This window comes from Haemaphysalis longicornis, unplaced genomic scaffold (assembly GCF_048455015.1).
Source record: "Haemaphysalis longicornis isolate Haplotype H1 unplaced genomic scaffold, Haemaphysalis longicornis Haplotype H1 scaffold_7, whole genome shotgun sequence".
Taxonomy (NCBI): Eukaryota; Metazoa; Arthropoda; class Arachnida; order Ixodida; family Ixodidae; genus Haemaphysalis; species Haemaphysalis longicornis.
In genome coordinates, this window is record NW_027526422.1 from 73,720,896 (window position 1) to 73,743,302 (window position 22,407).

Sequence of the window (22,407 nt, forward strand, 5' to 3'; positions counted from 1 at the left end):
TTAGTGACGGCCGCTAATGATGTTTGGCGGCGGCGTTGAAACCGAGTGAACGATGGGAGAAAGAACACAGAAAGAAAACGCAGGAGGAGTGTCGCAAACTTGTCAGGTGGACGGCGGTTTGCCTAGGCGGCGCGAGACGCTCCTCAGACAGTGTGAGGGGGAGTGCAGTTGCCGAGCCCACGTCGGCACGCGTGTGAAAGCCGCCCTCGACGTCTCGTGGCACCCGAGAAAGCAAACGCAAAACGAGGCATCCATCCAAGAAAGCGCCCTGTTCTGGGTTCAGCCCGTTCATCAGTCCTTCGGGTCCTTCGTCGCCGTCCTCGTTGCGTGGTCACCTGAACCACGTGACATTTTGTCGGGGGGTTCAAATGCGATTTACAAAACATTATCGGCGGCAGCGACACCGTGCGAGATATATGCAGAGTAGCACGCACCACCATGCATTCATCACGCGAACACTTCTTGAGACAATAAATAAATAAATATGCACCGTGGTCGAGAAGATTGCACTTAGAGCTGCGCACAATTTCGCATTAGGGATTACATTAATCGTCAGTGGTTTTTTTAGTTAAGCGAAGCTGAATTCTCGAGGCACGAACACAGGAAACGATTGGTAGCGTTCGTATGACCTTTAATCTCAGCCAACGCCAAGAAAACACCTCGTACGGTTTCGCCACGCCGACGAACGCACCACCGACCACGCTTCGCTCACCGATCGAGCAGATTCGCGGTGCCGAAGGTGGCGCCACAAACCGCGCTTCAGTCACTGGAAGAAGCGAAACTGAAAGAATATTCGGCTTCATTCCGCCCTCTTCGCATTTACTGGGCGTTCGAGCCGACAGTGCCGAACGGTGTCTGTGTGTCGCCTGTGGTGAAGTTTTAGATCCGACAGTTCTGCTACAAAAGTTTCGCTGGCCCTCCACCTTGACACAGTGAAATGGCTGAAAAGATTTTTAAAAATTTGTAACACACAGGCTGGCCCTATGAAACGAGTTCCAGACATTAAGATCCGCCATCGATGCCGGCTGTTTCTCTTAATGTCACTTCAAAGCGTTCTCTCTTAAAAAAGAATTCGCATGGCTGTTTTAGGGCGTACCTCTTTGGCGGCCGTCTCTGTGCTGAGCAGGTTGTCAGCGTAACGGAGGGAACGATGGCCTGGACCGACGAGAGAAAGAAAAAGCGAACGATGAAAGAAATCAAAGGAGGAGAGTGCCGCGAAATTGGGAGGGGAGGGCGGCTCGCCGTGGCGGTGGTAGCCAGCGCTCTCCGAAAGTGCGCGGTGGGGGAGGGGAGAGCATTATGCTGTGCCCACACGAGGCGCTCGAGGGCGCGACGCTTGGCGATAAAGTTAGGGGGGCCTGTGCGTGACTATGACGTGCGTTCGCTTAAGACGCACTTCACGGTCCCTTCCTCAGACGCACTTGGCGCCGCCGACGCAGAGGCTCATCATTGCTGCCGTCGAGAGAACCCACGAGTGAGTGCTGCCTCAGCGCATTGCTGCTGCGCCCAAATATCGCATTAGGGAGTATCGTATTCGTCGGCCAACTTTTTTTTTGCTTCTGTAAAACCCTCATACAGTTTTTGTTATTTCATACTTTAGCATTTTGCTGTGCGATGTGAAATCAAGTAAATACACTAAAATATGAGGTGACGGCTATATAAAATTTCCGCTTTCAGTCTGCTTAATAGCTATAGAGGGGCATGTATACGCCGAAATACGTTTAGAGAGCCTGCAACTTCAACACGTCCTTTACCCATGGCACTAAATTTGCCAAGATTAACATCGCATTGCCAGGAGAAGCAGATGTGTGACAGAATGTAAAGTAGAGACTGTATTTGCTACGCATGCGTTAAACTCGTTTGTGACAGAGTCGTGAAGCCACGGCGTGTTACAAATCCGGATTTATTTCATAATTTCGTGCATAAAAAGATGTGGGGTGTTTGTCGGTGTCAACATGCCCTATTTGGCTTTAACGGAGGTGCTAAACTGCAACGACTGAGGGCTGTGAAGTTTCGGCGCACCTTAAAGAAACGGCATGGCATCCTGATAATCGTATAGCTCTCTAACCCGATGCGCATCAAACGCGAAAGTATGACATCAGTATAAGATCTTTCTTTCCTTAAGTAAACTATGCGTCTGGACGGGCAGCACGTCACACGACGTGTTTACCATTTGCGCTCAGTCACACTGAGAGCGACTTACGGCAAAAAAGTTGAGCCGCAAAGAAGTGACCTAAAATACGATCTGAAAAGTGCAGTCTGCATCTATAGAATTAGTATCCAACAATATTTGTATGAAAAGCAGCAGTTTGTCGTTATAAGCGTCACGGGGCTGCTATAGTGGACTTTTACAAAACCGTTGCATCAAACTGCATATACGCATTCATACCGACACTTGATAAGCATCTATAAACAGAAGTTCGCATCTTGCACAAGAAATATAGCTCTGTTAACGAAACTGGGCATGGATCTATGACGTCCTTGTGAATCTAAATTGTTGAATATACCTACGAGATTAAAAAACCTGCAAAACATTTTCAAATATATAGAACTGCCTGGAGTTTCTTTTCCGCAGCTTGGATTTCTCAAACCGAAATCTGTACTTTGATGACTTAAGCATGCTACTTCATATGAACATTGAGGCACTTGGCGTAGAAAGCTTAAAGGGACAGTCAACCGATTTTTGTCGAGTATATTATCTATCCCGAATGAAAGGGCATTACTTAAAGCACCCTGACGAGAAACGGTTTTGCTGATAACGCCCTAGAACTTTTTAAATCAAAATTTTTAGATCTACGAGCCGCATGTGTCCCTCCCAAAAATAATGCTAGCAACCATGAGAGTAGCTCGGCAACATAGTTTTGTCTGTATGCGAAATGAAAACCGGTATTTAAAAACTTGTTTCCAGCTACAAAAAATTGCGAATCGCAGGCTTTATTATTCCTTTATGTGTTTGTTCGAATTCAACAGTCTATTTTGCACGAATGCGCCATCTGTTGGGACAGACGATAGGTAGAATCTGGCTTCACGTTGTGGAGGTGGGAAGTTCGATTCTCCCCGGGCGCGACGTTTTTTTTTTGTTTTTTTTTAAGCTGCCGTTGGCGTATTTGGAAACTGAAATCAAATATTTTGGCAGAACAAACGCCCCTGACTCAGGCAGAATCGTCAAAGCTCCTTCACGGGGTCTGTTTACTGAACGCTGCCATTGATTCTGGGCATGAAGGCTCAGTTAGCCACACTGAGAGCAACACAGCGAAGGCGGGCGGCGTGTCTTTAAAATTTTCAAAATAATGCTTAAAAATACATATACAATTTAACCTTGTACAAATACTTGTGTTAAAAGGTTTTCAATACGTAAATAAACGTTTCAACAGTTACAGTAGCTGCTAGGTTTGCAGGTCACGTGACAGGGACACATAGTGTAGTGTCAAGTTTCGACACTACGAACGGCCACCCTTCTGATTTCAGGAAGTTTGCTGCCAAATTAGAATTATTTGCGTCAATTTGTTTAGAAATTGCTTGCGGTTACTGGGCTAAATAAAACGCCGGCTTTCATGTGAGCTAGAGAACATATACGCGACAAAAATCGGTTGTCCGTCCCTTTAAACGCGCATAGTTGACAGCTTCCGGAATGCCAAAATTAAAAGCTTCTCTAAGATGGCGTCTGATTGATAGAAGTGTCGGTGCCTTTGCATGTTGAACACACATCACAGCAATAAATGTCACTGGTGTTTGCAAACACAGTACAGTTCCAGATGGTGATCTTTAACGCAGGCCGACTGGGCGCCGTGCCAGTCAAGACGACTCACGCGTTCTGCGTTCATGGCCCCAGTGCCGTTGACGGCCACCGTTGACTCTAGGAGACCCTCGCCAGGAAAGAATTTCACTGTGACCCAGAAGTAGCGGGTATCACCACTTGTGTCCACCGTAACTTCGTACACGTCTACGACCTTCCGAAGCTGCAGACGAACGCACTTGCCCGGAGCACCGTTCTGGAGCCAACCGTTGATGGTCCGTAAGACAAAATTAGCCATTTTCTTCGACAGAGGGTTGCTGAGGGGAAACTGGCCGGTTTCGTGGCAACAACACCAGTGAGGAGCGATGAACGCTTCTCTGCATGTCCGGTTCTCGGGAACCTCTCTAAGGAGACTGAGCCCGTGCTCTGTCTGGAAGGACGGCATATCGTTGGGGAAGTCGGCAAGTTCCATAAGTGTGGCGTGTAGGTCGTAGTGAGTGGTTAGGCGATGCTGGTTCAATCTGAGATTCTTGACAGCCTCCGGGTATTTTTGGCGAAACTCTGGTGGCAGGATTAGGAACATGAACGGCATGCGGTCTTCGTACTTGCCTATGAGTGTTTGGCGGATGGGACCGTAGCGCATGCCGTGGTCGCTGAGGAATACGACCAGAGACTTGTCCATGACGCCACTTTTGTTGAGTCTTTGGAAAGTGCGAAGAAAGGGTTCATCGGCGAAGCCGGCGGAATTGAGGTTGTCGTGCGTTACGTCTGAGATCCAGGTGTACGTGAAGTAGCTGCGGTTACCCAAAAACGTGACTAGAGAAGTGAAGTAGTCGAGGTACATGGCTGTCTGGACGTTCGAACCTACACAGCCTTTACCGTCCCCTATAAATTTTTTGAACCTCGAGTGGTCGATCGCGAAAATCATGGGACGGCAGTAGTAGTCCGTCGGAGCAGCTCGGAATCCTTTGAGAAGATAATTGAACAATCCATATCTGGGGCTTTCCTCGAGGAAGAATGTGCGGTAGCCAAGGCCGGCATACTTGTCCCAAATAAAATCCTGGTTATCAAAGTACTTGTCAGGGCTCAGCGCCATGGCTTCCTCCGCCGACTTTCCCGTAAGCAGCGGGACCTGGTTCGGAAAAGAGTTGTCTCCCACCTTATTGTAACCATAAAATTCGATGGCATTCATTTCCTCTAAGAGGAAAGCACGAGTTCTCTTTAGATGTCGGAGGGAGTTGAGCCTGGAGACGGAGTCCAACCCCACGATCACAATGTTCAGCCGTTCCTTGGTGGCATTGAGCTGTGACCTCGTTGCCGCTTCGGTGAGCTTGCACCGTTCTTCTACACTTTTCTTGAGTACCGGCACCATGATAAACTCCTCGTGAAACTTCACACCATACGCGAAACACGTTACGAAGATGAAATCACTGGACAGGGGCCGTCCGAAGACGAGCCTTGTGCTAGAGTGGTACACTACGGCCACATCAGGGTCTGTCCTATTTTCGTCGCGCGTTATGGTCTGGTACTGGCAGAGCACGTCTCGAGGCAGGCGCTTAAAATATTCCCAGAGGACCCTGTCATTTATAGAAGGCACGTTTCCGGCGAAGCGTATGAAGCTGGGCTTTCCTGGACACACGTACAGGGTCTGCTTGTGGTACATTCCAGCAACCGTCCAGTGGAACGGGTCAAAAGCAGGGATTTTGCAGCCTTTAGTATGGACTATATACCCAGGATGTCGATGGACGAACTCTTTAGCTATGATGACCGGCTTCAGCCAGAAGGAGTCGTCTTGTCGTGAACAGAAGAAAAAGAGAGAAGCTACGCCGACCGTCCCGATGACTACAAGGGCAGTGCTCTTCTTGCGCACGGACTTCGCGGATACCTGAAAAGATTAGAGAAAGTCATGCGATGCCAAATACAGAACCCTGCTCATTTAAAATGCAATGCAGATTTTCCAGAACGAAATGTTTTTAACAAACCGGTTAAAGAAATTACTCGTATGTACATGACACACGCTTTGATTGATTTGATTGTGGGGTTTAACCCACCAATGCACGCAGGCGATGAGACGCGCAGTAGTGGACTGCTCGGGATTTAATTTTGACCCCCTGGGGACCTTTACGTACGCCGAAATCTCGCACACATGGGCGTTTTTGCTTTTTGCCTCCATCAGAAAAGCGGCTGCTACGGCCGGGAATCGAACACGCGTCGTCGTTCTCAGCAGCACAACGCCTTAGCCTGTGAGCCACCGCAGCGTGTTGACACACGCTTTCACTTCGAATAAAAAAAACGTCTTTGTGAGTGTGCCTTTTATTCTTTGCTCACGAAAGGGTGAGCAAGAAACGGACGATTGTCGACCAAAGATATGACGATGCGGCTCAAAAACATTCACTCTTGATATGCTATCATTTTAATTGATCCGGCTAATCAATGATCGGTTCACGATAGTACAGTAAGTCATCCGGATACTGCACAGGAACACATACCCACACCCAACACGCCTACACGTCATGCATACTACTCTCTATGATTCCCTCTGCACTCAATGCCAATCCCCAGGCACACTGTACCATACTGTCAGGGAATGCCAACAAAACCCAGATCTTCACCACCCAACCACTTACGTGAACAGCGGGACAGTACGCTGGCCAGCTCGTGTTATGAACCGCAGTTACTGCTACGGGAAAGGGTAAAGACAGTCGGCTGCACCAGCGGAGTTTCAGGCTGAAGGCCCTGACAACGAAAATGCTGGCTTCAACTGTTATTAAATTCCCCCCTCTCTCTCTCTCTCTCTCTCTCTCTCTCTCTCTCTCTCTCTCTCTCTCTCTCTCTCTCTCTCTCTCTCTCTCTCTCTCTCTCTATCTCTCTATCTATCTATCTCGTTCGTTAGTACAAGCAAACGGCGAGACCCCGCTCGTACTATAATAACAGTTAACTCTTTCAACATGGTATTACTTAGATGTCCATGTTAATAATGAAAACACCAGCTCACTTGTTTACTGTTCTCTGTTTCGTGCCAGTAGGCAGGGAGTCTTGTCAGAAGCACGATGATTTCTCTGAGTTCTTATAGCGAGGCTAGTGGTAGCTTACGGGTATTCTAAGCAAATGTGGTACTTAATAAGACCATCCCGCGTTCGCATTCTGTCTCTAAATATTGTTGCCGTCAATTACTTGTCTCTTATTCATACTAATTTTACTTTTAGTACGGGTACGATTGATACTTCCGATTCTGCCCATATGGTACACTATTACTATCCCGAACTAAGTTTATTCCACGCGTTGAAAGTTTACCCATGGGGATGTCAAATTGAAGGTTACAGGGAGAACTATTTTCCATCTCTCTTTTTTTTTTGCTGTCCCTTACAGAAAGCCAAGTGATCATCATCCTTACTCACCGCTGTCGGTCTGGGACCCTTTTGTAGTGGTGGCTGACTCATGCTAAGTCATGTTAGGCTGAGCCAAATTAATCTTTATTGCCCGTGGACCGGCATTATCATTGTCGATTGCAATAATTTGTCGATCTGCCGGAAATTTCTTCTTTTTGTTGAGGAGTCACGGCACATCTTGTTTTCTGAAACAGATCGGAAGGTACATTCAGCTTTGCTCACTAGGAACAGTCTCGTAGAAGGAGGCACCACTCCCACATCACCAGGATAAAAGTATTGAATTTTTTAAAAACAACAAAAGCAAACAGGCATGAGTTTCACTGAAGAAGCACCGCGCGCATCATTAGTCACTGCGCGCAACCCAAGCAAATGCGTGGTGCGACCACTTCAAGTCAACGCCTAATTTTGCTTCAATGCGAAACTAAGAGCTTTGCAGAAGCATAGGCATTGGCGTTGAAGACCGTCGATAACTCCATGCAGTAAACTAGGTATACCGAACAGCCTCGGATATTCCAGGGAACAATTGGCTCCATGAACACGCGAAGCAGAATTTAGTGCGTACGCCAGCTCCTCTTCTACTAAACAGACCAGCTAACCACTTGGCGTCCCTGTGGAGCACAACTGAAGACAATTTGGCTAGCTATGCCAAAGATGCCAAAAAATTGGTGTCTGGCCTATACGTGCAGAAATTTTTCATGTCAGTAAGGAAACAAGCTTACGTTTTAAGCACTAAACAAGCCGTTTTAACCACTAAAATAAAGTTATGTAATGCTCGATACCGACGCACCTGCAGATCGTACACTGACATCGGTGCGAAATAGTTTGCAGTTCTCCCAAATAGAAACTAAGTTCTCTGTAGCCCGGGAGGTCAATGTTTTTTTTTTTTTTCTGAAACCCCTTCCGCGAATTTTTTTTGGCAACTATAACAGACCTTTGCAAATTTTTGCGCATTGCTGTGTTTAAGACTCCGCGGTGGCTGTTTTTCGGATGTTTACCCTACTTGCACACAAACAAACAGTTTGTCTAAGCCTCTATCAAAAGACAAAAAAAATCATGAAATTCATTGAACCACGTAAGGGTTCAGTGCTTTTGGCAAACGTTATAGCACCATCAGAGTACTTCACGGAGTTGCAGGAGTTAGGGAGAAGAAGGGAAGAAACGTCCCTGTTTCTACAAAAGCAACTTTGCACACATGCGCTGCAAATACCACACCATTTTTCAATCAGCAGCGGACAGAAATACTCATGGCAAATAGCTCAATCCATGTGCGTCAGCTATCGCCTGTACAACAACTTAGATTCTTCTGTAATTGCGATAACCAAGCGCGCTATTGAAGTTAAATAATAGTTTGATTTATTGATTCCTCAAAGGTCCCATTGGGACATTACATGAGGGGTGGGCATGACACGGCACTTGAAAAAAGGGTAACAACATGGTAACGGCAACAGACGATGTACAGTAATTATGGCGGCACTTCTATATAAGGGGTGGATATGATACAGTACTAGAAAGGAGGGTTACAACAACGTACCGACAGCAACAGAATGGGTACACTAGTTATGGCGGCACTTCTTCAATGGCGTGCTTGAAACGAGATTGGTCAATGATGGTAGCAACTGCAGCAGGTTGGTCATTCCAGTCTCGGGATGTGCGTATGAAAAATAGTGCTCGTTATGCACGGCACAAGTGGCATCGGTATTATCTGCCGTTATTGTGCAATTCAAAGAACACACCTCCCGGTGATTTCTACCTGCTCAATACCCCTCGAACCTTGTCCAGTCCTTAGCGCCCAATTGAACTTGCCCTTTTCTAGCTTTAATTCTGCTTTCTCTCACTTTTTCGTCTCGCCCTCTGGACCCTATTTCTGGTGCTCCCTTCCTTCTGTATGCTAGTCACACTAGACATTACACCGCCTGAGAAGGCAATTATATAGTTCAGCTTCACCACTACGCCCTCGTGAGATATGTCTACGCCGCCAACAGAGCGAATTCAACGAATTACAACACCGTCTGTATCATTTGACTCAAAATCCGATCTGCGCTGTGGCGCTACGCAATGCAGGACGCCGTGATTTGTTGCGTGGCGCCAAGCGCAGATACATTTGTGACAGAAAATTTACTCGACCTTGTCATTGACAAAAAATTTTTTATTGGCTGAATGTATTTGGTGAGTAAAATGCACTGGGGCGAATCTAAACCACCGGATTGTCTTAGAAGGCACTCAGTATTCTTCGTGATTACACTTCCAAGCCCTCAATTAAACGGTAGTTTGCTTCTCTGATTCATGGTACGCTCCCCTATCCTTCAGCGTAAAACATCTCATATTTCTTTGCAGGGGCATAAACTTGTGTCTTGGTTATTTTGAAGTTGCTTATTTTTTTCTTCCTTATTCAGCTGAAGCGAACGCAATATATGCTATAATTATGTATGCTTACTATTACCTTAAGCATAATAGGCCATGTCGCAAAAATCAAGCATAATGTCCGCCATAGAGAGTACATCCACTTTACATGGGGATATCACATTGGCCATATGAAGAAAGAAGGTGTTGATTTGCGTTGTTATTACATCCTCTAGATGTCGTTCGTATTTCGGAACAACAGCTCTTATAGATGCGTTTTTGCAAGCGGCCCAGTATGATGCTTTTTTGAAAAACTGCGTTGGTTATGTCAAATAAAATGGTGTGGGCTTAAATAAAATCACGCACTTACACGAAACAGAAACAACCCAACATGCTGGCAGTGGCTGATAAACTGGTCAAAGAATTAAGATCACTGGGAAAACTTCAGGAAATCGCGAAAAGCGACCACATTGTAAAAAGTTATTTTGAAGAATACATGTGGGAGGTGCTCAGTTAAAAATTTTTTACACACTGCATATTCAGCTATAACTAGAACAATAGCTACCCAGAGCTTTCAACTAAAACACACGCCCGCATTAACTATATAAGGTAATTACTTAAAAAATAATTGAATACCGCACACCAAGGCAGCGTTTAAACACCCCGCAGAAACTTGATGGCATAATGTAATTGTTTTTTTTTTCTGTAATTCCGAGAATACATTCCATTTGTCCGCAAGACAAGACAATATGCCGCAAAATAGTCCTTTAAGGGGGACTCGCCTGAAAACATACATATGGGACTTAATGATTCATGACCCACGAGCTTCAAAATGCATAGTGTACGGATACCAAAAAAACATTACAGATACATGAAAATGTTCCCAGAATCCAAGTTTGCTTCGCTTCGAAATATATGATCTCCTTTCAGGAACAAAAAGTAAGCAAGAAACATTTCGGCTGATCTAGTTTTCAAACACAAGCGCCATATTTCCAAGATAGGCAAACTAGCCCGTTCGGAGCATTTCCGTGGATCTTCAAAACCTTTCGCATAGGTGCACGATGGTTCTTAAGCCCGTGGGTCATCAAGTACTGAATTCCATGGGAGTGTCAACAGGTGAGTGCCCCTTAATGATGTCTTTCGTAAATACATAAACACACAAGAAAAATTCGTGCAACCTCATTTACCCTGCCTTGTCCCCAACAGGAAACCTTACACCTCCTTCTCTCTTCAGCAAAAAAACAAAAAATACTGTTTGGCATATAGTGTGGTAATTGAATAATAAAAAAAAAACACTTTTTGGTTATACTAGATCTTTCACCTCCTATTTGCAAACGAAGTGCTTGTAGCCGCATACACAGCAATTGTAAATATTAAAGCGCAGCTTTTATGTCCTCACTGATGCCGTTGTACGCCAATACGAGCCTCCAGGAAAGCCAACGTTCTCTGACGATCATGATGAATGATCGCGCGTGAAGGGAAACAGAGAAAAACGCTTCCCGTGGCCGGTATAGAATCTGGATCCCTCGCTTTATAAAGCCGCCGTCCATCCGATTGCTCCATTTCCAAGCGAACGCCAAGCAGCAGGTACCGATTCGCGCCGTACATCCCAAAGCCAAACGTTAGGCCTATGGAGTGCACGCCCGAGAGTTGCTGTGTGCATTCTAGAAAAGTGATGCGTACCTCCAGAGTTGCACATACTCCTAGTGTGGGATTGTGTAACCCAGGAATCCATCAATATAAATCTTTGCGTTCAACTATCGTCGTCGTTAACAAAGGGGTGCATGATTTATTTTTTTTTGCAGCTTACGCGGTTGCAACTTTCTTGAACCGATTTTAGATTTGTTTTGACACAATACAAGCTTTCAACATATGGGAAGCAGATTGGGCCCAGCGAAAAGTGACTATCTTACAACTGTAGGTATCAATGAATAGCCACAAAGCTTGCTGGAGGAATCAATACGTGCCGGGACGCGTATTTCCAAACGCTTCGCTGCACAGAGCACCCACGTGACATATCTGTTCGCGCGGTGCAGAACGGCAGTTAAACGTCGTCATTGGCTGCGCCCCAAACCCAAAGCTACCTAATACAGACCAAATCGCTATTACTAACAATCACAACAGATACATTTTGGTTTGGAAAAAAATAAAAAAAAAAGAGTCACGCAATGAAAAAACCCAAGAGCTAGACCTGCTGGAGCTAGAACGCAAGCCGTCAGCGCCAGTACTCAGTATTCTACATTGATGCCACAGGTCCGAGCTCCTTCTAGCAGGCGCTCAGAAGAATAGCGCGCGCAGTGGCATCACGCATGTCACGTGGGTGCTCTGTGCAGCATCGTAAAATGGGGTGTGGCACCCTCCAACAGGTGCCCACAGTGTGGGCAGCGTAAAACCCTGCGGCATGCGATGTTCGATTGCCAGGTTGCAAAGACCTACTGGAAATTGTTATCTCGGATGTTTGGACACAAATTCTACGCACGCACAAAGTCGCGCGATGCACTTGTTCTGTTTTTACTGTGCCTTGGTGCCCAGATCATCTGGAAAAGGCGCGGCTTTGCGGCTCTCAGAGCGCGGCCACAAAAGTGCATGTTTCCAATGCTTCGAAAAATGCGCTCGCGTCTATTCGATCACCTGGAGGCTGAGCTCGCCGCGCTGGGGGAGAGCAGTTCCTTCAATGGTGGTTCACTCGGCTTATCCGTGTGGTAAACAAACAAATACAAGTGTCTATTCTACCCTATTGACTGTTGTATTGATCGTGACGTATTGTCGTGAGCTTTCGATGATGTGATCTCCAGTGATGATTCAAAGTAATTGTGCTTGTAATAGTGTGTGTACTAGTGAACTATGGAGAACTGTGGAGTGAACTGTGTGTGTAGTGAGTGGTGTAGTGAGTAAAGTGATACATGCAGTGTGTATGGTTTAGGCGACCCGTGTAGTATTTAGCACAGCGGGTCTTTGTATCGGCGATTAATAAATTTTCTTGAAGCGATTGGAAACACGCGGCCGGGATCTTTCTCCATGCCCCTCGCAGAGCAACTCACCATTCGTTCGCCTCATCCCGTCTTTCGCAGGGTCAGCAAAAACTGCATCCGGCCAGGAGTTCCGCTTTCATACGTCCAAGACGGCCGAGGACGTGAGGGCACCATGTGGCACCAGGACTTCTAGCCGCCTCCAGGCGCAGGGTCCACCCACACTGCGACAGCCAGTCGCCAGGTCTGTTGCTGGCAGCTGGAAGGAAGAGGCAGGCAATCTAATTGTCACCTCACTATCAAAAAGAAAAACTGGCGAGCTCGCAACTGCAAGGCTTCGGGGTGCTTGTTATCCCTTGCCGCCGCCCCTTTCATAGCCAACGCGGAAGGCAGCGGCACGCAGCGCGTCGCGACAAAGGCCAGCACTGGGCAGGAAGGTCCGCCTGAAAGAGTACCGCACGCACCGGCAGAGCAGAAGCAACAAAACAGCAGGCCCGCTGTAACAAGGGTGCTTTGGCAACACTAAGTAAGAAAGCTTGTGAGCCCCTCATTTCTCCGAATATTTAGCAATCAAATTAGTGGTTTGTACGCACCGTCCCTGCTGATGTTCCGATGACTTTGCCATAGCTCAATAATTGCCACGTGGCTACTTAAGCGCATGACTATGTCGTAGATAGGCTTTCTCATCTGTTGGCGTTGGCTTCTACAGAGACGGATTGCCAAAACGGCTTGCACGCACGCCGCATGCGTGCTTGGGGTTGGTCCGCGCTCTCGCTCCAGCTTGCGTGAGACCTCCCGTCGTAAACCGAAGCTGCACGAGCACGCAAGCGGCGGCGCGGAACGACCTGTGCGTGAGACGTGTCGAGCCTTTTGTTCTGAGCGTCTTAATTAAAAGCCTTCCTCGCGCCGTCCAGCCTGAAGCGCTCTTCCCTTTCTCGCCCTTTGCCCGAGTTCTGGCTTTCTTCCCGGCATAGTTTGTTATCACTGTCACTAATGCCGTTTATGACTGCATGCCAACTTTTGTAAACAAGAAATATAGTTATAGCGTCAACCTGGGCGCCTAGTGTCAACAGTATATACTTTTCATGCCCCACGTCTTAAACGCCAAACAACACGCAGAAGTATACGTATGTGGGCTTTTTGAGGACATCACGTTTCCCGTGAAATGGAACGACCCGGTAAAACCATAAACGCGGAACTACTGGTGTCACCGGCTTCAAAGTTGTTTAAACTTCATGTCCACTTATTTCTGCCTCTGAACGGAAGCCTGTGACTCCACTCGGGCCATAAAACAGCAGTCCAAGCCACTTAAAAGAGAGCAGTCCTGTTGTCACCGTAAGAGTCTTGTAGGGCTAATTTGTAGCAGTTCGTGATAGAAAACAGCGCGAAGCACGGCAGAGCGGGAGTCCTAAATAAGCAGGACGAGCACTCCTTCACGAATAAAAGAACTATTCAAATTCAACACTCATACACGTAAGCAAAATGCGCACTGGTGCCCTTTCAAATAAACTGCGCTTTACTGAAGTCCGGCGCACAGGTAAGTCCGGCTGTTGTTCGGCTTGTATAAACGAGAACTATCCATGTGGTCACCTGCATGTTTTACAGTGGGCTTCGACACCCAAGCCATGTCGGAGTAATATATGTGATTTAGATTTCCGGAATTTTTCACTAAGTATTCACCTTAAAGAGGCAATGAAGACAAAATGCAGGTTGATTTTATTCAACAGTGTTTTATAGTGCCCAAAGCTCTTGTCCGGTAGCAAGCGATACTTTATTCACTTAAAAATTACACAGTTTAATCCGAAATTTCAATTCTCTCGCTAAATTGTGTGTTTTGTGACATCAGCGATGACGTATCCAGTAAGGTACTTGAAGCGAAAGTTTAGCATGTGGACTAGGGCTGCAGTAGATGATAAAACATCTTTCGTTGTTTCGTTTACTGCCGGTGTTCTGTACAGCGCTACAATACAGCTCACGCTCGCTGACCGCATTCGTTTATTTTTTTTTATCATATTCACACCTGGTTTTTTTTTCGTACGGTTGATAGTAATCGTTTAGTTAAAATTGGGAACGCTCGACAAATGAAGTCACAGAAGACAATTTCGCTTATGCCAATTTGCCAGTGTCGTGTGAGACAAGCCCAAAGCGCCGGTCTACTCCTTTCGTATCTTTCATTGTTCACCCCACCAATCTTGCTGCTACAAAACGAATATGAACTGAGTTTAAACGCGAAGATCTTGTTCTGCGAGCTGATGGGCCTGGTGTAACTCGCGTTTGATTTTTCCGGCCTCAGCGAATCGCACAGCTAGTGCGAAGAATGAGCTAAGGCGTCACATGGCCATTCTCCTTTTCCCTAATTATATACCTTATTTCGGGAAAGTTTGCTTTAAAAGTGCTGTCAGTGTTATTCTAACGAGACAATCTTTTGAATGAACCGAAAGTTGATTTTGGCCTCATGGCCCCTTTAATAAAAGTGGAGAAAAATGTGACGGCTTTAATTCGAAATATTACATCAACATTGTAATAGGACGCAGTCTCAGTCAATCTACACCACAATGAGTTATTTAAGCGCGAAATTTTAGCAGAACGGTGATAAATACATTCTTCCGTAAATGACAGAAATTGTAATGAACGCGGACATGTATTAATGGTAAAGCGAAAATTAGCTCGGCTTCATGCTAAGTAAAAATCTACAGAGTGATCAAAGTTAAGTCGGCAGCTTCTTGTGCTTTGATATACTTAAAGATCACCTCTACAGTGAGCTTATGCGCCCAGGGGGGCATAAAATAAGGTGGTAACTATTGGTGTCGGTGGCTTAATTAACTAAAATGTATTAACATTTTAGTGGCTGCAGTAAGCAGGCATGTTTGCATTGAAAAGTTAGACGCAATCGTGTTTGTGCGCAGTTTCATTTGGCGGAATTCTACTAGCGCATCCGTACTCCCAAATATTGATCTGCGAAGTTTAATTGCCGTTCGCATGATTACGCATGCCAGACAGCGAGCGGCGCAAAACTCCTCCCTTTTGTTCAGTGTTTCGATAGCGGTTCCGAGTACTGCCGATTGCGATAACGTCAGCCAAGACGGAAAGGATGCCAGTTATCACTTTTACCTATGCCGCCACCCCGATGTCAAACTAAACACCGTACACAGCAGGCACGTCACACTCGAGTTACTCGAGCTCTGGTCTAGCCCGTGCGGTGTTCTTGAACCACTCGTGGGCGCCAAACTAGGCCAACATCGAGCTTTAGGGTGTTAGGAGTATCTTTATGGATAAAAGGCGAGCGTCTAGGAAACAAGCTCCGGTGAGAGCCATCCTTACTCAAAGTAAGAGAAATCGGCGGAGTTGAGCATAGACAGCGCTAGAAGTAAATGAAGGCAGAATGTTTGATGTAGGTATGAGATAAGAGTTCGGGTGTGAGCAACAAATTTGAGTTGCGCGGATGGGAGTTGCTTGAAGGCTATGCGCATGACTTTCGTCGTGCAGGAAGCATAACTGGCCTGATGATGATTATTATTGTGATGCATTGTGTAAATTAAGCTATTTTCTTTCTTCCCATTCTCTCCCCTCTATAAGACACCAGGATACAAAGTTGTGAACGTGATTTGTGGCCACTTGCTCAGTTGCGTATCGTCAAAGCGTTGCACCAATAAAGGTCGATCTTGCTTGGTTGTTTGGTGGGTAACGTACACTTGAGCACAACTCCATTGCCTGTGATAAAAGAACGTAATAGGAGACAGGTACCCGAATAGATATACTGAGCTATTCGAAGGGATTAATCCGTGAGAAATATTATCTATGTCCGGAGCAACAGAGATGATAGTGGTACGGCGGATTGTGACTTTAAGTCACCCTTTCTGGACAGGTACAAAAAAGTTACAAAGCGAGGTTTCATGAAACCTGTCAGCAAGTGACATCTGTTTTGAGATGTAACATTCTCCTATTGGCTCTTGTGAAAATCAAGTATGCGCTCTAAGTACTTGAAACAGGTGTTCGGCGTCACATGACTGGTAAACCCTACGAAATGACCGCATTTGCGATCATGCGGACGGCATGGCATCCGAAATTTTGGAAGTCATCAGGAAGGCAATCGATAAACATCCTATAAACCACGGGTTGTTGTTTCGTGGACAATGTGGTGTGTAAGTCACGGGAGAAAGATGGTCCAGCAGCCTTTGTCAAGCAAGCGCGGCGAACCCTTTTTTACGTCTCGTCAGGCGGGCTTCGGCGCCTCAGGGACGCCATCTCTTCACGGGGAAGTGGATCAGCGACCCACTGTGCTACAAGGAACCGACGGCTTGTTGGCGTGCAGGGACGGGCGCTTCATCGATAAGACTGCGGAGCTCCTACACAAAGGCGGACGGGACCACACCCGTGTACGTCCGCGTTCATTCGTGCGTGGGCGGAGGGCGTTGTAAGAATAAATTGTTTTGGGAATGGATCGGAGCTAACGCAGTGCAGTGTGTTTCATCAATTCTCGAGCCCGTCCCAAGATGTACAGGGCACTAACAAGGTAGCGAAATGGTTAACTTTAAGTTTTTGCGTATGAAACCACCGCCATAGCTAGTGCATGCATGGCATTAAAGGCGGAAGCACTTCTTGGCCGCAGGCAAAATTTTCCTTTGACTCTGTCGTTGCGCCCTCATATCCCCGACTCAGATTTAAAGCTTTCAAGCTTATGAAAATACCGACCGAGGCCAATGATCCTCTTATGTTCACCCGTTTTTTCTCAATAAAAAGATTCTCCTTGACTTCCTCCTCTTTCTCCTCCTCCGCAGCTCTCTGATTCTTCTCGTAGTTTCATCGTACATACGGGTCAATCATTAACCAGCAAGCTAACCTGCACCAAAGATTTAAAATATACACTTATATATTGAACTAAAACAGTAACATTTGAATGTGATTAAACAAAAGTTTAACAATAGTGATTTATTGCATTGAAGGACTCTGGTTTAAGTAATATTTTGAACAGCAAACTTTAGCATGCAATAAAATAATGTTTTGAAACAATGAGCTGTCTGTTCCTCACATCTTGAATCTTCTCGTGCAGTTGGTTTACTCATTGGCACAGCACTTTTCATATGGTCGTAAAGGTAGAGCCGGAGAGCTAAAAAAAGTCATGTTAAGCCCAACATGGTCATCCGCCCTGAGGTTACTGTGCATTGTGTTCGGCCAGCTTCCCTCGAGCAAACAGCAACCCTTAAAGGCTCATCGATATCGAGTTATGCGAGCACATTTTCCGAAAGAAACACAAGCACTCGCTTACGCGCTCCCGGAAAACTAATCGGAAAGAGGAAAGGGGATGGTTCGAGCACCCCCCATTACCCCAAGGCTAAGTACCAGGATAAGTGCCTGCTCAAAATATTTAGTATAGCTGCGGAAGCGGCATTCTTCAGATGTTGTGGTGTAGCTCGCTCGGTTGGTCAGTGAGGCCCCAACCAATCGTCACCCTTGCAGCCATCGGCTGTGTTAACAAAGTGTACTTGTTCAGGGGATAACAGCCATTTATCAGTTGCCACCGTTATGTTCGTTAACGCGTGGACAATCAATAGCCAAACCGTTCATCGTCATCGTCGTCTTCTACAATGGGAGAGACTGTCTAATGACCCTAAATGTCGACTGCAGCCGTTACACAGTCACTTTCGTTTTCTTAGACGTGTATACAATTGGAATCCAAAGCGATATCTCTCACGTCAGTATACCGTGCCATCATTTTATACGCCACGGGAAACTAGTCATAAGGCTAAACGTAAACCACCTCCGTGCGCAGCGTGAAGCGTGTAGTTGCAATTGAAAAGGTGCATTACCATGCTCAGTGACAAGTGTCAATCAATGTCTACGTGTAGTCTAAATCCTCCACGGTTGTGGTGAAATCCTAACACGCATTCTGTCATCACGCGCAAACTTTCCAACTTGTGAGGTTTGTACAGAGTGGTTAGGATTCAATATTTATTGACTGAATAAACTTCATGAAACAGCAAGTGCGATCTTCGGACGCTTAAACATCATTCAGAAAGTAAAGGGTTTGAATCTTTCCGTGACCGCACCTAATTACGGGATTCCTGCTCTCGAATTGTCAAAAGCTCTTCTTTTTTGCACCTCTGCTTATCGAAAAAAGAGGTTGGTGTGTTTCCAGCTAGATCTGTCCCCGTCCATTTACCCTGCGGACTGGTTTGCCCATATCAAGGTCCCGAACATTCTTATCTGTAATTGGTTGAGCTCGTCAATGGCATGCCTAAAGTTTGGTTTAGGTTCATCTCTGAAATAGATGAGGTACGCAATGAAGCGGAGGTGACCCCATTTTAAAGCCAGTTGATTTAAAATACACATTCCAAAACAGAAGCAAACTTTAATTTGTATGTGCTTACAACAATGTGCTTATAACGTTTCGAGGTGTTCGTCTGAAAGATCGATGGAAGAGAAAAGAAAGGGTTTGCGTTATTTTCATATAGAATCTTATTAGAAGTCATCGTAGGTCGTCTTCACCTGAGACCTCCAAATGATTAATCTAAAGGATTCGAGCACAAAATAGATGTGCGCAGGGGCAACATCCAAGCGCGCATGAGGTTTCGCATTGCGCAATGTCTCAACCCAGACGCCCTTTTTCAGCCAAACAGAACGCTGGTCCTAGTCATTCCCCGAATTCGCACACCCGGCCACTTCGATAGCTCTGCAAGTTTTGTGAAGGTGGAGCAGGTCTCCACCCACCATACCGCAGCCTTCGATGACCTTGCTTGCATTGCTGGACACTGCATCACCTGGTAATGTATACCTCGCCACTGTGGTATAATTGGAAATAAAAAAAAGCCGATGAAGCGCCCCGTATGGGCCTTAATCATAGGCAATACCGTAAAGTGTTCTTTACAAAAACAGAGGATTCTCTCATGGCACATCGCTTTGCAGTAACTGAAAGAAACCGGCTATGGTGCAACGAGCCCTGAATTGAAATCAAGACTTCCAATACAGCTCCCTCACAGGCTAGAGACATTATATCATCGACTACGACTGAACTCGGCTTACACCAACCGTTACCTTTTTCGCCTCGGACTGACGACCAACCCGTACTGCGATAACTGTTCTCCTCTAGAAACCATTGAACATATTTTATTAGAATGTGTGGCCTACTTGACACCAAGATCCCATTTTTTAAGATATTGAACGCCTAGATGAAGAGCCAGTAACTTTGAAGACTATCCTAGGACAATGGGCTTGGCCCTCAAAGGGAAGGCTCTAAAAAGTTTGTTTCCTTTTTTGGAGGACATTTGTCACATTTCAAAATTGTGAAGTCTGTGACAAAATCTACAAAATAGTCCGTCAAGCACGTCAAGCCACACCAGTGTTTTTTTTTTTTTTTCTGTCCACGTCTTTCTAGCGCCTGTTGTGCCTACATCCCCGACCTCTAGCAGAGAAGCATGTAGGCGAGTGCAAACTCCGGGAAAACTTTCTGCTTCTTCCATAAAGAGCCTTCTCTATCTCTCGATTGGTTCCAAAATATGGGACGCGAGTTTTGAGAGCAGGGTAAGCGAAATGCTTCTGCCGCATGAATTTGCAATAAAACGGATATTCACTATGTCAGTCTTCTTTCCTTGTGTTATCCCTGCAAATTGCATCTTGCAGTTGGATACATTCGTTCCGAGAAATTATTTTAGGCATTTAGTCAGTTAAATTGGCATACCAACACAAAGAATATTGACCATTTGTTGACCGCAAATTCTGGTGTAATCAGTTTTCTTGATTTCAAGGTATAGGAGCCCAATTCGCGACGTAAGTTCCCCGTAAAGTTTTACGCAAACCAGCCAGCAAACGAGTGCCCCACATTCCTTGTTTCCTTTCGCATCAACCACGATTCCGTTCTCTTCAGCATTTACAAACAAACCCATTGTATGCATCATTTTGTACTGGTGTGGCGTAGCGCCGAGCTCTTTTTAGTCATGGGCAGGTGGTTGTTTTGGGGTGATGATAAAACCCACAATACATTTTAGAGAAAACCAATGAAGCATGCATAGTCATTAAACAAAACTTAAAGTCGCTGTGCTAACAGTCGCTCTGAGAACAACTCAAACGAAGGGTATCAATACGATACTGTATAAAGCTCAGTGCACTGAAGGTAATCGAGAAAGTTCCCCGCAAGCAAAGTATCGGCACCCTGTGTACAACCAACTCTGCTCAAAATAGCACTGTTTCTTGGCTTCAATTGTCAGTCGGCTTTTGGGATAAGCAATCATGGAGTAAATTTTGCTGTGGGAAAACACAGCACTGATTTTATCGCTTTATTGCAACCACCAACAGTTGAAGTTTCATTGAACTGTATACTGAGCGCTCAGTTTACACAGGAAATATATTTCATGTTTTTGTACGACCGGCCAAAAGCGAGGTTAGTTGCACTTTGAAGTTGAATACAGACAGACAAGTCCACGCATGGTTGCCAGAAGTTCTTTCATCCATCCTGCAACTGCTAGAGGCACTCGTATGTCAACTGCCTTTATGTAAGCTTCTAAAAAGCAGAAACATTTGTTCGTTCTCTCACTCTACGGGATAGAGCACCCTGCAGAAGCAGAATTATGCGAAAGTGGAACCCTTCAGCAGACAGTGGTTCTCCCAGAAGCAAGTCAGCGTTCATAATACAAAGCTATCTAGCCATGGGCGCTTTAAAGCAGAAAATTAGAATACAAATCATTAGCACTGAGATTATCCATGAAAAACCATCTAAACTTCTGCGGGGTTTTACCTGCTTTTTATGGGAAACAAAAACATTGATGGGATGTTACTGAACTCTTTTCGGGCAATATTGTACGCAACGGCTCTGAAGAGATGTCAGCGCTACGGCACAATGTAAACATGAAAAAGCCGACCTCGGTAATATTTTGCTGGAGTTTCGCAGCCACGTTTAACCTTAGCCCCGGTTATCACAACGCTGATGGAAAATTCGACACGCGCTCGCATTGTTCAGGCGTCTCATGTCTGATCAGACGCACTTTAATGTTGGTTACGATCGTAAAAGCTTTTTCACTTCGTCGTAACTGGCGCATAGTGAGCTGTCTATCTTCAGTTGAATGAAAGGAGTGAAATGGTCATCGGTGTGTCACAAAACCAGCAAAGAATATTTCGCTCAGAAAGATTAGGTACAAGTAGTACGTGATATATGTTTTCTCCGATTCACAGTAAAGATTAGATGTTCTGCTGCATCAGCGGCGCGTGTTGTGGACCGCAGCAGCGGTGATAGCTGCAGGAGGCCAAATAATCCCAGCGGCAGCGTAATTCGAGCATTGGACAAGGTCTATTCCTGTGTCGTTTCACATCGCCCATTTTCCTCGAACGCACAACAGCCGGGCATGATCTTACCCGATTCATTCATTCATTCATTTGACTCAGCCCTACGAACTTTGTCACGGACCTCGCATGCCAGAGACTCAACTCTTACCGTGGCAGCGGGAAGGAGGAAAAGTCAGTCCTCGTGTCGGGCAACCTGAAAGCGATTTCACTCTTCTCCCCGTCACTGCGGGCACAAATAGGACGGGCACACACCGAAGACACGATATGTTCGAGGACGGTGCTAGCGACCAAACAGTCGGACATGCGGAACAACGCGACGACACCGGCACGCGCGCATGGCCGCGGGCGCGCGGTACACTCTCCCTCGAGCCGCTCTGCCAACGTCGGCGGCGTCTGCGGCGCCAGTGACGCTCACGCCCAGCGCGCGCGCGCTAGCGACCTAGCGCCTCCGGCTGCTGCGCACTCTAGTAGGGCAAGCGTGCGGCGGCGGACTCGCACCACCGTCCTAGACCGCCTCAATTCCGTTCCCTTCTCCGCGCCCTCGCTCTAACCCCAGCTCTCCTTTCTGGTTCGCCCGGTCGGACAGGCCGGCGACGCCGCCGGCGGCAGCGGCGGCGTTGAATCGATCTGGTCCCCAAACAGCACCAGGCCGAAAAGCCGTGCCGGCTTCCCCCGCACTCCGTGCCCCCATCATCGAGCC

General features: G+C 46.3%; 1 protein-coding gene across 1 annotated transcript; it reads right to left on the reverse strand.

Moving 5' to 3' along the window:
• Positions 1-701: 701 nt before the first annotated feature.
• LOC144145951 (uncharacterized) lies at positions 702-22,187 on the reverse strand. The gene is made up of 4 exons (XM_077677823.1): positions 21,856-22,187; positions 12,507-12,693; positions 7,135-7,310; positions 702-5,621 (listed from the first exon to the last, which is right to left on the reverse strand). Exons 3-4 carry the CDS (start codon positions 7,174-7,176, stop codon positions 3,723-3,725), a joined length of 1,941 nt encoding a protein of 646 aa, XP_077533949.1. The 5' UTR covers positions 7,177-7,310; positions 12,507-12,693; positions 21,856-22,187; the 3' UTR covers positions 702-3,722.
• Between the last annotated feature and the right edge of the window lie 220 nt (positions 22,188-22,407).

Excerpts from the sequence above, each read along its gene's own strand:
- LOC144145951 (XM_077677823.1), bottom strand. The coding sequence starts at position 7,176 with ATGAGTCAGCCACCACTACAAAAGGGTCCCAGACCGACAGCG. Across the intron at positions 5,622-7,134 it reads AGGGTCCCAGACCGACAGCG|GTATCCGCGAAGTCCGTGCG; the intron begins GTGAGTAAGGAT and ends TAATCTTTTCAG.